The sequence below is a fragment of the Entelurus aequoreus genome, unplaced genomic scaffold (assembly GCF_033978785.1).
Source record: "Entelurus aequoreus isolate RoL-2023_Sb unplaced genomic scaffold, RoL_Eaeq_v1.1 HiC_scaffold_208, whole genome shotgun sequence".
NCBI classification, from domain to species: Eukaryota; Metazoa; Chordata; class Actinopteri; order Syngnathiformes; family Syngnathidae; genus Entelurus; species Entelurus aequoreus.
Window position 1 is genome coordinate 38494 of NW_026908134.1, and position 17347 is coordinate 55840.

General features: G+C 42.1%; 1 protein-coding gene across 1 annotated transcript; it reads right to left on the minus strand.

Annotated features, from left to right (window-relative positions):
- Window positions 1–2443: 2443 nt before the first annotated feature.
- Window positions 2444–15834, minus strand: LOC133645489 (microtubule-associated protein futsch-like). Its single transcript, XM_062040329.1, has 10 exons — window positions 15680–15834; window positions 10281–10564; window positions 5241–10200; window positions 4930–5160; window positions 4467–4558; window positions 3451–3519; window positions 3211–3357; window positions 3008–3142; window positions 2810–2932; window positions 2444–2580 (listed from the first exon to the last, which is right to left on the minus strand). Exons 1-10 carry the CDS (start codon window positions 15762–15764, stop codon window positions 2566–2568), a joined length of 6141 nt encoding a protein of 2046 aa, XP_061896313.1. The 5' UTR covers window positions 15765–15834; the 3' UTR covers window positions 2444–2565.
- Window positions 15835–17347: the final 1513 nt, after the last annotated feature.

The window sequence follows — 17347 nt, forward strand, 5'->3', positions numbered from 1 at the left end:
TATAGTTGTCTTCATTGTTTGTTACCGAATCTGCCATGATTATAACACACTCGCGTTTGTTTCCGGAAGTAGGACACACAGTAGTTGCCGGTAGTCGGAAGTGCCCTGCTCTGGAAAGGAAAATAAATGTGCCAAGGATTTGATCAAAATGACCAAAATACGGTAAATAATATACATACCACATATTGTGTGAATGTGTCTGTTACTTAATATATATATATTATTTGCAGTGTGTTTGTAAAATTGTGACTCATTAGCCAAATCATCCAAGTGTTTTTTTTAATCACCTTTTAAACCATTTATCTGTGATTGGTCAATCAATCAGAATTACTGTCTGCCAAGTTGCTGTGTCGTCATTAGCAAACGACAATGTTACTTTCGGTCGTCATTACGTCATCAGATAAATCTCGCCAGATTAGAGCAGCCATATTTGGTATCAGATCTACAATCAACCGATTCAAGACTTTCTAACCGGACATCTACCGATCCATATTTCATATAGATCACTCCAGAGGCTCGCCAAATGATGTATTCATATCTCTAAAGTTAAAACCGATTCATTATTACACCCCTCCCTACCTGCAATGCCTCCATGGTTTCATTTTTACATTTTCGAGACCTAAATACACAAATGCAGGTATCATCCATCCATTTTCTACCACTTGTCCCTTTCAAGGTCCCATTCGGGCGGAAGGCGAGGTACACCCTGGACAAGTCTACACCTCATCACACAATTGGTAAGAAAAGTTGGTTTCGCATAGAAGGGCCCTAAAATGGGGCTAAACCAGACCTGGGCAAATTAAGGCCCAGGGGCCACATGCGGCCCGTTAAGTTTTTTAATCTGGCCTGCCGGACATTCCCCCCAAATGTTTTTTTGATCTTTAAGATGGAAACTGTCGCTGCCATTATAATGTGCAGTGATGTTATTTCAATGGTTGGAAGCTGCGCTTTTGCATGATATACTAGTTACTACTATTACTATGATTCCCGGGCGCTGCCACCGCTTCTGCTCACTGCAGAGGATAATTTCACAGCACCTAGGGTGTGTGTGACAATCATTGGCACTTTAACTTTTAACTTTAGTATGGTCATCGAAGTCACAGCAGCTCAGACGAGGCACCAACCAGTGTGGGCGTGGTTTGTGTCCACAGAGTGTTTCGAGAGCGGCCAACCTGAAATGCGGGTGTCAGGGACCGACGTGGAAGGAGATTTTTACAACAAAGTTCTGCAAAGAAAAGATTGTTGGTGGGTTTTATTTTTACCCTTCACATTCATATTTTGCCGCGTTTGTTGCATTTTTGTTGTGTTTCGCTTGATTGATAAAAGAGGAGCGACGTTCATATGTTGTCAATATTCAGTGTTTTATCGTTCATAGTTAATATACGTTTTTTAAGGCGGTCATAACGTTTTTAGCATTCTATCAGACATCATTGTGAGTTGTTGTATTAGTGTTCCTAAAAATAGTACCCAAAACACACACATAATGTACAGCAGATATAAGTGTGTTTGTGTGTGTGTGTGTGTGTGTGTGTGTGTGCGTATATTTATATATATACATATCTATATATATATATATATATATATATATATATATATATATATATATATATATATATATATATATATATATATATATATATATATACACTACCGTTCAAAAGTTTGGGGTCACATTGAAATGTCCTTATTTTTGAAGGAAAAGCACTGTACTTTTCAATGAAGATAACTTTAAACTAGTCTTAACTTTAAAGAAATACACTCTATACATTGCTAATGTGGTAAATGACTATTCTAGCTGCAAATGTCTGGTTTTTGGTGCAATATCTACATAGGTGTACAGAGGCCCATTTCCAGCAACTATCACTCCAGTGTTCTAATGGTGTAATGTGTTTGCTCGTTGGCTCAGAAGGCTAATTGATGATTATAAAACCCTTGTGCAATCATGTTCACACATCTGAAAACAGTTTAGCTCGTTACAGAAGCAACAAAACTGACCTTCCTTTGAGCAGATTGAGTTTCTGGAGCATCACATTTGTGGGGTCAATTAAATGCGCAAAATGGCCAGAAAAAGTGAACTTTCATCTGAAACTCGACAGTCTATTCTTGTTCTTAGAAATAAAGGCTGTTCCACAAAATTGTTTGGGTGACCCCAAACTTTTGAACGGTAGTGTATATATATATATATATATACACATAGATAGATAGATAGATATGCCAGCCCGCAGACACATGTTTTTCTCTAAATAATTGCCCAGGCCTGGGCTAAACAGATTTCTGACGGGGCTAGCTCCGTCACTAAATGTGGACACACCAAAACACCATTGAAACATAAAACTGTTGACCAAACAAATATAGGTGTTTTTAGCTACGCAGTTATTGGGGCAATATAAAAACATTTCCCATCTGTCAACTGTTGCATGCATTATTTCCAATAAACCACTGCTTTGCATCCTTACAGACTTTATTTATTTAGCAGGTTTTGGAGATGCAACATTATACAGTAGCAGCGACAAAGCATAGTCTTTAGGCATAGAGTCAAGCATGGATTCAGATCATCCACACCCTTCACATGGTCAGCTCCTGAAAAAAGAGGAGAGTAAAATGTCCATTTTGAATATCCAGTAAACAGTGTGAGGTTCTACTGCCATCTAGTGGAGAGAAACTTCAAACAAAGAGCTCTTACTGAGTAAAAATGACACTTGCCATTGTCTTCTATTCTATCACTTTCACTAAATCCTCCATCGCTTGTCTATCACTCCATCATTTGTTGACCATCTGCCCTATAGTATACCATTCTCTCCATCCTTACCATGATGGCGTTCACAATGTCGTTCTTGTTGTGTTTCAGCGCACGCACGGCCTTGGCTCGAGACACATTAGCCTGAGCCATCACCAGCTCGATGTCCCTCTGCTCCAGACCCCCGTCGTCCACCTGAAAAAAGATCGAAAAAGGTTTAGGGGCAATGTCACAAGTGAAGATCAGTGAGTGGTGCATGCAATAATAGACCTCCTCCTCCTCTTCTTCACTCTCCTCCTTGATGCTGAGGCTGGGTGGGACGGGGGGCGCCAGGGGAGTAGAGGTCACAGGCACCTTGAATTTCTCTGCAGCGGCTTTGTGAGCCTGTTGAGAAAGATCCTCGATCTGGGAGGAAGAGAGCGGAGAGGAATCAGACACGATGCAGTGAAAGAAAAGGAAACAAAGGTACTTACCTTAGCCTCCCCAAAAACAATATAAATGTCCGACGCGGGGCTTTTAAATACATCGGGTCGGCTGATGACAAAGAGGATACTCTTGGACTTCCTAATGGTGATCCTAGTCACACCATGGACAGGCTTTAAACCAAGTTTAGACATGGCCTACGCACACACAGAGCAACAGCTAGAGTATAATGCCTGCATTATGATCATCAAAATGAAGAACACATTGTTTTTTTAAGTGTCTTATCTGACCTTACGGGCCTTCTTCTCACTGCGGCTCTGTTTCGGTCTGTTCGGGCCTTCGTCTGCAGAGGAGAGGAGCTGCAGGAGAGGTGCAGGTGTTACATTGAAGATTATTTGAGGAAACCTGACACGTAAAGTCCTTGACCTAATTAGCTGAAAATATAAGTAGGCTAGGTTATATTCTGAGGCCCAACACCGCCATACCTCTACATTGACTTCCCACATACAGTCGTGGTCAAACGTTTACATACACTTGCAAAGAACATCATGTCATGGCTGTCTTGAGTTTCCAATCATTTCTACAACTCTTATTTTTTTAGTGATAGAGTGATTGGAGCACATACTTGTTGGTCACAAAAAACATTCATGAAGTTTGGTTCTTTAATGAATTTATTATGGGTCTACTGAAAATGTGACCAAATCTGCTGGGTCAAAAGTATACATACAGCAATGTTAATATTTGGTTACATGTCCCTTGGCAAGTTTCACTGCAATAAGGTGCTTTTGGTAGCCATCCACAACTTCTGGCAAGCTTCTGGTTGAATTTGTGAGCACTTCTCTTGACAAAATTGGTGCAGTTCAGCTAAATTTGTTGGTTGCCAAGGAACATGTGACCAAATATTAACATTGCTGTATGTATACATTTGACCCAGCAGATTTGGTCACATTTTCAGTAGACCCATAATAAATTCATAAAAGAACCGAACTTCATGAATGTTTTTTGTGACAAACAAGTATGTGCTCCAATCACTCTATCAGAAAAAAATAAGAGTTGTAGAAATTATTGGAAACTCAAGACAGCCATGACATTATGTTCTTTACAAGTGTACGTCTAGTTGTTTTAGCACAATTGTTTGTCTTCATACAAGTACTGTAAATAAAAGTAATACTAAACAGGTATGTTATTATATATATAATTAAAAAAATGTACCTCTTGAGCACTGCTAATAGTGACTGCTCTTTCTAATGCTTTGTCAATGTGTATAATGGATATAATTCTACTGTTTAATAGTCAAGGGTTGCACCTGAGATTGAAGAGGTGTCACTGGCTCTGCCTCTTCTAGCTCAGGCACTGACCCTTCACTCTCCGACTCATTACAGGAGGCCACAATGGAACCTAGACAAGCACACACACACATACAATAGTGTAGTAGAATACTGCTACAAACATAATGGGAATGAAAAGGATATAACCTAAATAGTGGTTCTCAAACTTTTTTCACCAAGTGCCACCTCAGAAAACACTTGGCTCTCCAAGTACCACCACAATGACCAATATAAGGATACAGTAGCATAGTAGGCCTACATTTTCATTAAAAATAAGGCAGAGGTTTTAATAAACATTTATATTTAATATGTTTGGATAATGTAACATTACGCGCAGTTTGAATAGTATCACTTTGAATAATCAATTAAGTGATTGTTAACATACCACAGTTTGAAAATCCCTGACCTAATGCAATCCAATAAAATGGAAACAAATCTTACAGCTGTTTTTGAAGTCTTCAGAGATTGGATGTTTGTGGTTGATTGAACAGCCAGACTGTTTGTCGGTCAGCTGATAAGAAGAGAAAGGTTGGGTTTCCTTTTGATCAGATGGACCGGTTTTCTGCAAAGATCCACTTCTGTTTCCGGTTTTCTCTTTGAGAATTGACCCTTTACCAGGGAGTCTACAATCCTCCTCGCTCTTGTCTGATCCCCCCTGTGCTAAAGTGACATCTTAAAAAAAGCACATTTATTGATCATCCTTCTAGTGAAGAACACTGAATCAGTTATTGTGCTAGATGTTTAATTCTTACCTTTGGCTGTGTCCTTTGTACAGCCTTGCTGGTTTTCTTTGTGAGACTGTGGGGAGGACTGGTTACGGCAAGGAGGGATGGAAGAAGACTCCTGTGTTGGTTCGGACAAACTACTTGGCATCTCAGAAGACGAAGATGGTAAAGGTTTGCTCAGCGTAGGATGAATGACGGTGGCCTCTACGTGGTTTGTAAGAAACTGCTGGTTGGTGGGAGAGGTTGTGTGGGACGAGGATAGCGAAAGCAAGTGCTGGACTGAAAGTGCCGGCTGTGATTCTTGTACAGGTGTGATAAGTTCATGTTTTGTCTCTGTTGATGCTCCGTAGAAAGGTGAGGAAGAGGAAACGGGAGATGTTGGGGAAGAAAATGAAGTGATGGCCTGTGATAGTATGATCTGATCATCCTGTATGTTATTGTCATTAATGTCTACTCTGATTCCTCTTTGACCATTAGACACTGGTCTGTTATCAAGCCCTTCTTGTATGTTATTAAGTACTTCTGGTCTGTTGTCCAGCTCTCTTTGTTCCTTATGTGATTCTTTGTCGAGTTCTCCCATGACATTAAGGTTCTCTCTGACACGCTTGTTTGAGTTGCGGCTCCAATCTTTAGGGCGTGTGACGTTAGGGGGGAGACACTTTTTTTCTTGAATCTGTGAAACACCTTTGTCAGTCTTTTGTTCTAATGATGACACTTTGTTGGCCTTTTTGCTTGTCTTTGTTTTGGAAATATCCTCAATCGCCACTGCTGAAGTTAGTTTTGAAACAGGAGGTTTCTTGTCATCATCAAGAATTTCAGGGCTGGAATCCGAATGAATGCCTGCCTTCATGGCCTTGTGTTGTTTCCTTCTTCGCCCTTTCTTAGTAGCATCAGTTTTCTCTGTGCAAATTGTATCCTTAGCAGCATCATGTGCAAACCCGTCTAAAAGAGTTGGTGTGGGTGACGGTTTTTCTTCTTTTTTTTTATTCTTTGCACATCTCTTTTTCATTTTCTTTGTATTATTTTCTTCATCCATTCCTGAGTTAGAACTCTCACACGGCTGTCCTTTATAGGCACCTGTATTCTTTGGCTCGTCAACAACTCTGTCAATCATAGTACCGGCATCGCTTTTTCTTTCGCCTCGAGTTTGAGACTCCACCGCAATCTCAGATTCTAACTGCAAACACATTTTTGCATCTTTGACGGGTGCAGATGCATTAGATTTACATCTAGGAATAAAGAAACCAAACGAGCCATGTAGTAAAGAAGGTACTATATTACTCGCTGCAGTGATTGTCGGACACTTGGGACTTGTTTGGCATCTTGACATTGGTGGGCTGTTGAGATGTTCATTTGTTGCACATTGGTTCTCACTAGTGTTATTTAACAACACGCTACACTGACCTTCATTTGTGGATGAAATGTCTGGTGATTTTTGTTCTTCACTGACAGAAACTCGCATTGGCATCTCTTCAAGCGGAATGTTAGAAACTGATTTTCTGACTTTGACACACTCAAACTGAGGCTTCACTTCCTCTGATAACGCATTCAGTCCTCCACATATTGCTACTTCCAGTGAATCAAAAGTAGCATCATTATTATTATTTGTATCCATCCATGTTACATGCATCTGTGTGTTATCCCCACCGTTGTCCTGATTACTGACATCATCTTCAGGGAATCTCCGCTCGCCGCCACCTGCCTCCGAGATCTCCTCGATTGACTTCCAACAGACTAAATTAGACTCAGAAGTTCCCTCTCTTATTACTTCTGCATCTTCTGCCTCATGCATCTTTCCATCCTTGTTGTCTTTTTCCGCCTGAACACAACCATAAGGATATTGTTGGTATGCTTCACTGGTCATGTTAGGAATCACTGAGGTCTGTGTACTTTGGCCTTGTGTGTCACACATGAGTACACTCTCTGTTTCTAATTCATACTTCTTCCCCAGTGACAAGGAAAGAGACTCCCCTGCTCCCCATACTCCAAATTCAGACAAAGATCCTAAATGTAATTCAGTCATCTCCGCTACAGGACAAATTTCCCTTCTTGTATCTGTTTCTGAGTTTTCCCTTTTGGGTGAGATAGCCAAAGGAAAGTGAGGTGAACCAGCCACTACGAGCACCCTCTCATCTGTACTTAAGTTCTCCTGGCCAGAGTCACCAGGGCAATGTTCAGGAGTCGAGACTAGATTGTCAGCAAGTCCAAAAATAACCTCTGGAGATGCAGAGATCGGGATATTGCTGGGATTTGGACTTGGGTCTTTAGGATAGGGGACAGGAAGCACGCCTTTGTTCAAATCATTGGTGGCAGTACCCAAATCAGAGAAACCCGGGTCAGCGGCTCTACACTCAATGCTTCTAATTTCTACTGAGGTGTTGTCATTCTTCTTTTTATTCTGGTCTTCTTCGTCAGGTGTATCATGTCTATTGGAGGACCACTGGGATGATATGAGTCTACTCACTCCTGCAGTTCCACGACTTCCTGTTTGATAACGATGATGCTTAATGAGCAATTTATACGAATCTCTGTCTGGTTCACAAGTGGGATCTTCTTTTGCACGTTTGTTTTGCTCTTTGCCACCATCTTCATCTTTTAGTTCCTGTACTGTACAGCTAGGAGTTTTTCCAACAGGAGGTAAGGAGTAGACTTGAGTAGCGGGGTCAGGGTAGGAAAGGACACAGGAGCTATGTTTAGGTTCTTGACAAGAACTGTAATGTTTTACCCTTTCAGTTGCATCCCTAGTTTTGTTACCAGATGGCTTAGGATCACAAGAAGCTGTAAATGTGCAAATAGCAAATTGTTTTAAGCCTTCATCAATTTGTACAGATTTTGTTTTATCCAATGGACTGGCACAACCTTGTGTTTCTGGGGTTTTGGGTTCCTGGGCAGCAGTGTCTGTAGAAAGACACGTGATTTCAGAGTTATCCACTGTCTCATCTGCGCTCAGTTGTGTGTGCAAACATTCTCTTTTATCCATTCTAGTGACATTTCCTTGTTGTGATTCTGACCTTTCTGTGGATTCAAGTGAATCCAAAGGTGAGCATTCTGGTGCCTGTGCATGCCTCTCAGTGCTGTATAGGCGTTCATCTTCCTCCCCATTATAGGAGGCAGAATCTAATGAGTCATCAGTATCAACTTGGAAACAGAAGTAGTCATCCAACCCCTCATTTATAGACGTGTCTGAGAGTGTATGAAGCAAGGATCCTGAGCTGTCCTCATCTGTAGCACCCTCCACTGATTTCCTGATGCACTGGCCATCTTCATCGTCATCTTCCCCCTCTTCTTCAACCACTTTTACTTCCACCTTGGCTTCCACACCAGACTCCAGACTGTTGTCTTTGTTGTCACCAGCGTCCCCAGTGTCCACAGTTTCATTACCATTGATGTCATCATCATCATCATAGTCATTGTCATCCTCTTCGTCATCATCTTCAATGTCTGCTTCCTCCTCTCCTGCTGCATATGCGTCAATGTTCTTGCCTTCGTTTCTATCCGTCACTATTTCATTTTCAGCCTCTGTGGGGAAAAGGGTTATTTCAAAGGAATCAGCTTTAAAAACAAGGCTTGTGTGAGGAGGAAATGGGATGAGAGAGACGGGTATCATCCTTTCTTCTTCTGGTATATCTTCAGCACTTGCTGTCTGAGAGAACATGAAAGAGCCAGGACCAAATCTACCAAAGGATCCAGAACAAAAAGAATCCATGTGGACAACAGGTGAGTCAGGACTATTGTTGGATGAAGCCATGTTGTCTGTATCAGGAGTCACAGCTGTGAAGGTTTTCTCTTGCTGATCAGTCGTTTGTCCATAATGTTCCCCCGATACACATGGGTCCAGTTGCAGATTCAGGCCTGTATGAGTAATTCTTGAATATTCCTCATTTGCTGTCCTGGCCTCCTCTAGTGGACAGAGAGAGCTCTCAGACTCACCGCCATCCTCCTGTGAGTCACTAGTGGGGCTACTACTGCTCCTTGGCAGAGGTGTATGTTCAGTCACCCAACAAGGACGATGGCTTTCTCTGCAAATAATGGTCTCATCATCTTTTTGAGTCTCTTCCTCCTCAAGTATCGCTGTACCAGTTATTCCAAGCCGTGGATTAATCACATCCTGAGAACGTTGCACATACAAGTCGCCTGGTCTTTCCTCATCCCGCTCTGGAGCTGTTCGCACCTTGTCCTCCCCTACTTCATCTCCAATCTCGGACAAGGATTCCACAAAGCAAGCCCGAGCCTCCTGTGCATCTTCTGTGGTCAGCAGGTTGGGAGAAGTGGAGGGGGAGGTGGAAGATGCATAAGAGGATGTCCAACTTCCTCCTTCTGCTGTCATGTAAGAGCCAGAGGGGGAGGTCATAGGGGAGCAGAGGTCATCGCTGTCTGAGGGTAAGCCAGGTGAGGGTGAGCAAGCAGGAGAGCCTGGATATGAACGATGTTTAAGGTGCGAGGAAAATGATGCCGCCTTAATTGGTGTGGAGGGAGCAGTATAATACAAGTCAGGGTCAAGGGATGACGGCATACCCACTCGGAGTGGGTCAACAGAATAAGTTGGCTCAGAAAATGATAGAGCCACTGGGCAGATCTGCTCGTGGACAGACAGGGAAGGCACTTCAACGATCGAGAGACTTTGACCCTCTTCCTTATCTGTGAAATTGTTGTCAACACAAGTGGAGGAAGCGGGTGCAGTGGGGCTGTGAACAGGGGGAATTGGTGGGGTTAGGGATGTTTCAGGTTCTGTTTGCTCATCTCCTTGTTTGTCCAGGTTTGGGGGATTTCCCACTTCCTTACTGATTTCTGGCTTGTTTACTTTTGTCTGAGGCTCTGCAAAGCTTGGCATAACTGATGATGAGATACCCTGAACACATTGTCCTGCAAAGCGCATCCCTTTCAGGATCTCTGATGGTTTTAAAAGTGTCTCTTGGCCCATCACCACCCTTGTATCAATGGTCTGCACCTCTGGGTAGTCACTCTCCACCTCAGAACCAGTCAGTACCTGGCAACAATACACACATATTACACACATTTCAATGTCATGCAACTGCTGAAGGGATAAAAGAATATCTTAACACTGACTTTGATTCTCTCCATCTTAACGGGGACAAGGCGGCCACAAGGTCCATGACCGCCTAACTTTCCGGACAACCTCGGTAGGTTGTGCCGATAGTCAGACCCTTCAGGTTGAGGTCTTGGAGTACCAGAAGAGTTAGGTGTTGCGTGAAATAGCCTTGGCCCAAATGGAGATGTGTATGTTGGGAGCAGCTTCTGTGGAGTGCTGGGAGAAGGGCTTGAACTTGTGTCACAAGGAGAAGAGCCACTGTCACTGGGTGTGGAGTCCGTGGACTGACGTCTGCTTTTTCCTGGAAACCACACCCCCATCCCACAAAAAGATGTTAGATAGATAGATAGATAGTACTTTATTGATTCATTCAGGAGATGAGGTGAACAAATGTATTTTTCTTCTTCCACATAATCTTACAATGAAACACATATCAAATGAATTCAGCCTTGCAGAGAACAGATATGATTGTTAAAATGTAACTGGTAACGTGACAAATCCATTTCTGGCAAACCTAATGAACAAAGTATGGATGTAGGAACTTTTTGTCTTTACTTCACTAACAGTGTGTCACCATAGACAACTCGATGGCTAAACAACAGTTATTTCATGCCTTGATGCTAAAGTATCGTCTTTCAAACTTGTCAGGAAAATGGCACTAGCGATGACGAAACTAAACACAATGTAACAATAGAGCAGCTAGTTTATTCACTGCGTGTATGTTAAAATAAAATCTGCTACGTAAAATGGACAACGTTGGAAAAATACGGCCAGTAGATGTCAGACGATGGTGTATCACATAGAAGGAACAGAGCCTTCATTTTAACTAGGCCACTGTCACCATGACCTCAATCTGCATGCCGATTGGCCATTTTGACACACAAGTCGCACAGGCCTGTGCCAGCCACCGACAGAAACACACACAGTTGCACTTCCCGGCTCTCATTGTCACCCTGCTTCCATCAGAAATTCCCTGCATGATGACCACCCCAAGTGCAGTAGCGTCAAAAATCATGACAGCCTTATGAAGCAATGCATGACTACATGTCAAGTAGTTTAATGTAGCATAATGCTTCCGCATCTCCACTGCAGTCTCTTGAATAGACTTGCGCTTCTCCTCCCTCTCTCCGACTTGGCAGTCTACTTTGCGGGAGGGAGGGGGGGGGGGGGGTAGTTGAAATATCTAACTCATGACTATTAGCTTTAGGTGTAATTCTGCTTTAGACTGCAACCCAAGCATTCACACTGATTCTAATTAAACACTGAGTGAATGCAGACAATTAAACATTCAAATTGATATTACCAATAACTTGTGTAATGTGGATCTTTTTTGCAAAACAGGAACAGTACAATGCACGTTCCCCACTCTGCTACCAGTACCACCCACGCTGGTTTAAAGGGGAGCTGCACTTTTTGTGGAATTGTGCCTATTGTTCACAAACATTATGAAAGACATGACAACAAATAGATTTTTTTTTATTGCATTCTAAATATTAAATAAACACAAATAAAAGTCATCTTACAGCGGAGCCAATGGGAGCTCTTCTATTTTGCTCATAAAATCCAATAAACAATCATTCAAGAAGCGCCAACAATACTCAATTTACATTTCGTGACTAGAATATGAGCCAAGTATTAGTGATATTGTTATTATAAGTGCAAACGCAGATTAACTATTTATAGCGGCGCCGTGATCACTACCGTGTGTCCCTATGTTTACATCATCGAGTTGTCTGCTGTTTACTCACTTCCTTGCTCCCTGGAAGTTTATTATAGATCATAAATCATGCATCTAACCTGGACAGAAGAAGTCTGAGTAGGTATTCCGACAACTTGGTACACTTTCACAGACATTTAGGACCCGAAAATAGCCGGAACAACACGAAAATACACTTGGTTCCCACGGGCCCCCCACCCCGTTTCTTCGTGAGGATTATGAGACATTCTTCACTGAAATGGTACATACGAACATCCTAGAAGTCGGCATCCTAATGACAGCAGACCTTGTACAGTTAGTGATGTTTTATTATGTTTGTTGGCTCTCATAAAGTCTGCAGTGAGTAATAATCAGTGATGAAGAAAAAAAAAGAAGCAATGGTCGTGGTGCGTTTTTAAAATGAATGTGCCGCCGCTTATGCTTAAAATGATCAAAATACGTAAATATTAAATGTTACTATAAATGTGCCCGTTAATACTACATATATATTTACATCATGTATATAAAACCTTAATGGAGGTGTTTGGATATTTTTTCAAGGGCTTTATAGGTGGAATTGCGTGACTTCCATAGGCTTCATTGTAAGCGGAGTTCTGATCACATTTATTTACTATTTAAAATGCTTTTAAAAAAAAATGCATCCATTCGCTGTCATGTCTTTCATAATGATTGTAAACAATAGGCAACATTTAAAAAAAAAAAAGTGCTGTTCCCCTTTAAATATAGCTTCAAAAAGATGTGGATAATGGGTTTCCCAATGTAATGCGCTATGAGTCTCTAGAGAAGAAGCGCTATATAAATATACTTCACACTTTAAAACTCTGTATCTTGACATGGCTATGATACAGTACAGCACAAAAGTCATTTTATCCATATAGTAAGATCTTCATGCCACTCCAATGTTCTCTGCTAAAGGATTATATTTACAGTATACTTGTGTTGGAATGTTTGTTTGGCACTTCACTGCAGGATGACAAACACAGAGTACAGACATAACTATTCTGACTGTAAGGCGAGACAGATCCATTGTTCAATTCTTCATTGGCCCCTGTGTTCATTCTTAACCAAGTTTAGTGTAAATCTGTTTAGTGTTTTTCACGTGATGGAACGTTCTGTGTGTGTGCCAGTGCTGTATTTATGAGGTCATGTTCTGGGGGGTCTTTGACAGATTATTATGACATTATAGCGCCATTCAAAGAAGATACACACAAAAAAATGCTGGGTTGTTTTGATAACCCAATTTATGAGTTGCGAGTGTTGGGTTACATTTTGGAGTTATTTTTATGAATAGCAATCCATTTTTTGGGTTATATGGGTATTATTTTAACTCAATTGCTGGGTCTTTAAAATGATTAACCATTTTTGGGTTGTTTTTCAACGAGTAACGCATTTTTGGGTAAAAGGCTTTTTTTTTAATTAAAATGTAACTTTTTCCTTGAAGGGAATTTTATCATGGATTAATCTCATTAACATTATTTACAATCACCCAACATTGAGTTAGCATAACTCAACTTTTGGGTTAAATAATTCGACCCAATAGTTTGGTTGGGAATAACCCAACATGGAGTTATCATAACTCAACTTTTTGGTTAAATAATTCAACGCAAAAGGGTAGAAAAAAATTAACCCAAAATGTTGAGTTAAAATAACTCAAATAAGGGGTTTGTCCTTTTCTGAACCAGCAGTTGGGTTCAAATTGGGTTATTTTTTAACATTTTTAACATTTAACCCAACATTTTTTAGTGTGTACACACTAAAAAATTAGAGATGTCCAATAATGGCTTTTTTGCCGATATCCGATATTCCGATATTGTCCAACTCTTAATTACCGATTCCGATATCAACCGATACCGATATATACAGTCGTGGAATTAACACATTATTATGCCTAATTTTGTTGTGATGCCCCGCTGGATGCATTAAACAATGTAACAAGGTTTTCCAAAATAAATCAACTTAAGTTATGGAAAAAAATGCCAATATGGCACTGCCATATTTATTATTGAAGTCACAAAGTGCATTATTTTTGTTGGGAGGCGGGGTTGAGGTGGGGGAGGGTAGCGGGGGTGTATATTGTAGGGTACCGGAAGAGTTAGTGCTGCAAGGGGTTCTGGGTATTTGTTCTGTTGTGTTTATGTTGTGTTACGGTGCGGATGTTCTCCCGAAATGTGTTTGTCATTCTTGTTTGGTGTGGGTTCACAGTGTGGCGCATATTTGTAACAGTGTTAAAGTTGTTTAGACAGTCACCCTCAGTGTGACTTGTATGGCTGTTGATCAAGTATGCATTGCATTCACTTGTGTGTGTGTGAAAAGCCGTAGATATCATGTGACTGGGCCGGCACGCAAAGGCAGTGCCTTTATGGTTTATTGGCACTCTGTACTTCTCCTTACGTCCGTGTACACAGCGGCGTTTTAAAAAGTCATGAATCTTACTTTTTGAAACTGATACGAATAATTTTGAAACCGATACCGATAATTTCCGATATTACATTTTAAAGCATTTATCGGCCGATAACATCGGCAGTCCGATATTATCGGACATCACTATAAAAAATGTTGGGTTCAGAAAAGGACAAACTCCTTATGGGTTTTTTTAACTCAACATTTTGGGTTAATTTTTTCAACCCAACTTTTGCCTGGGTTATTCTCAACCAAACTATTGGGTTGAATTATTTAACCCAAAAGTTGAGTTATGCTAACTCAATATTGGGTAATTGTAAATAATGTTCATAATAAAATTCCCTTCAAGAAAAACATAACTTTTTTATTTTTAAAAAAAAAGCCTTTTACCCAAATCTGCGTTACTTGTTGAAAAACAACCCAAAAATGGTTCATAGATTTGAAAACCCAGAAACTGAGTTAAAATAACACCTTTATAACCCAAAAATGGGTTACTATTCAATAAAAATAACTTTAAAATGTAACACTAGCAACTCATAAATTGGGTTATCAAAATAACCCAGTCATTTTTTAATGTGTAACATTTCCAATCACCATATGTACATGTATCCCACAAATGTCCTCCAATCGTGTCTTATTAGCTGGCAGCTTCTAGTTATTGATCTGTACTTTTAGGCCCAAACGACATTGTAGTCAGAGAGGAGTAGCCCGCGTTTCAACACTTCCCTCGAGCTCCTGTCCTTCATGGATTTAACATCAGGATCGGCTTTAACGGCCAAGTATGCTTGGAGGACGAAGACGTGTAGACCGTGCTCTCTGATCAAGGCAAGGAACTAAAAAAGTAACAAGGTTTTTGCAAGGTTGCAGCGTGTATGTGCCGGGCCCTGCTACTGCTGTGTCATGATCTGGAGGGGGTGGGGGCGGAGCCACATTACGCTCCTCTGACAGCTCACAAAAACTGCATGAGAGATGAGGATGAGGATGCATGCGCATGAGAACATGGTGCCGCTGTAGCAGAGGGCCCAGGGCAGGGTGGGGGGTGGAATGGCGGAGTGAGGACGCGATAAGACGATGACGTGCCTTGCAAGTCCCATTTTTTGCAAGTCACAGGCTGAGAGGAGTTAAGAGCAGGGGGGGGGAGGATGCTTTAGGGAGTTGCTTACACAGTGGGGGAGAGGGGGGTAGGGATGGCAGTTTAGGAGTATGTCATACAACTGCATTTGAGGGTATACATCACCACCTTAAGTCGTATTTCTAACCCTAACAATGTTACACACACACAACCCACAAAGCTCCTACCTGGTCCAGGGAGCCCCGGCTCCTCCTCGGCCTGCCCTGGATGCTTGTTGGCGGGGACAGATCTGTGAGCGCTCTCCCCCGGCATGCTTCTCTGCTGGCTGACTCTGACGCAACAATAAAAGCCAGAACAGACAAGGTAGGGAGAGAGACAGAGAGAGAGAGAGAGAGAGGGAGAGAGGGTGAGGGAGGGTTGATGGCTAGAGAAGAAGTGGGGGAGGGAGGGAGGAAGGGAGGGAGGCTGCAGCACGTGTTTGTCAGTGTGTGGATGAGAGGGAAAGTAGGATGTCTTCTTCTGTGGTAAAGTGCAGGGATGCTATTATTGTGTGTGTCTTTGCTTCAGAACATTTACAATGTGTGTGTGCGTGTGTGTGAATGTGTGTGTGTGTGTGTGTGTGTGTGTGTGTGTGTGTGTGTGTGTGTGTGTGTGTGTGTGTGTGTGTGTGTGTGTGTGTGTGTGTGTGTGTGTGTGTGTGTGTGTGTGTGTGTGTGTGTGCATCCATTAGATGAATCTGCAGTCTCTCGATGCCCATGTCCTCCTCCCCTCCTCCCCATCCCACCTCCTTCCGAGCTGGGACTGGATGTGAGGGAGGTGACGTCAGCAGGCCCCTGCCACTCAGTGCTGCCCCTCGTCGGCGAAGAAAAGCCCTGCAAAAACAAGGCGGCCATGGAAGTGTCAAAGAGAAGCGAGCGCACCTAAATGTATCTAATTGGACTGCGTTGCCTTCTGCTCCCAGTGCGGCCCTAACGAGGCCGCGGCCCCAGGACAACATCTGTTTCTTCTCCCTCAACTCCGCCACATCCTCCTCCTTTTGAAGAAGAACCCGGAGGAGAAGGCAAAGGTCGCAACGCTGACAGTTTCCATGGCAACCCCAAACTTCCCACCACATTGTTGCAGAGCAGAGGAGAAGTTATCAGGTTCGTTGCTTACATTAATTATGGCTCACAGCCTCTTTTTTTAAGGGAGTAGATGAGATTGCACGGTCACGTGGTATAAGACTACATTTCAGTTCAGGTGAGGCAGGACTCACATGAAAACATCCACTGACAAACACATGATCATTCAATTCTGATGTGTGGACCTGACGGCTAATTGTTATAATCACACATTGTTTGGGGCAGCACGGTGGAGAGGGGTTAGTGCGTCTGCCTCACAATACAAAGGTCCTAGGTTCGATCCTGCGCTCAGGATCTTTCTGTGTGGAGTTTGCATGTTCTCCCCGTGACTGCGTGGGTTCCCTCCGGGTACTGCGGCTTCCTCCCACCTCCAAAGACATGCACCTGGGGATAGGTTGATTGGCAACACTAAATTGGCCCTATTGTGTGAATGTTGTCTGTCTATCTGTGTTGGCCCTGTGATGAGATGGCGACTTGTCCAGGGTGTGCCCCGCCTTCCGCCCGTATGCTGCTGACATAGGCTCCAGCATCCCCTGTGACCCCAAAAGGGACAAGCGGTAAAAAATGGATGGATGGATGGATGGACACTTTGTTTGTATGTACAAGGAAATAGTATCTTTTTCTCTTATTTGGATTGTTTTTACCCCAAGATCACGGGTGTCCAAAGTACGTTTTGGCCCACAGCTCGTTTTTCTGAAAATGAGGATAATTCATGATTGATTATTATGCTATATTATTAGATATTACACTAATAACTAATGCACAATATAAGAT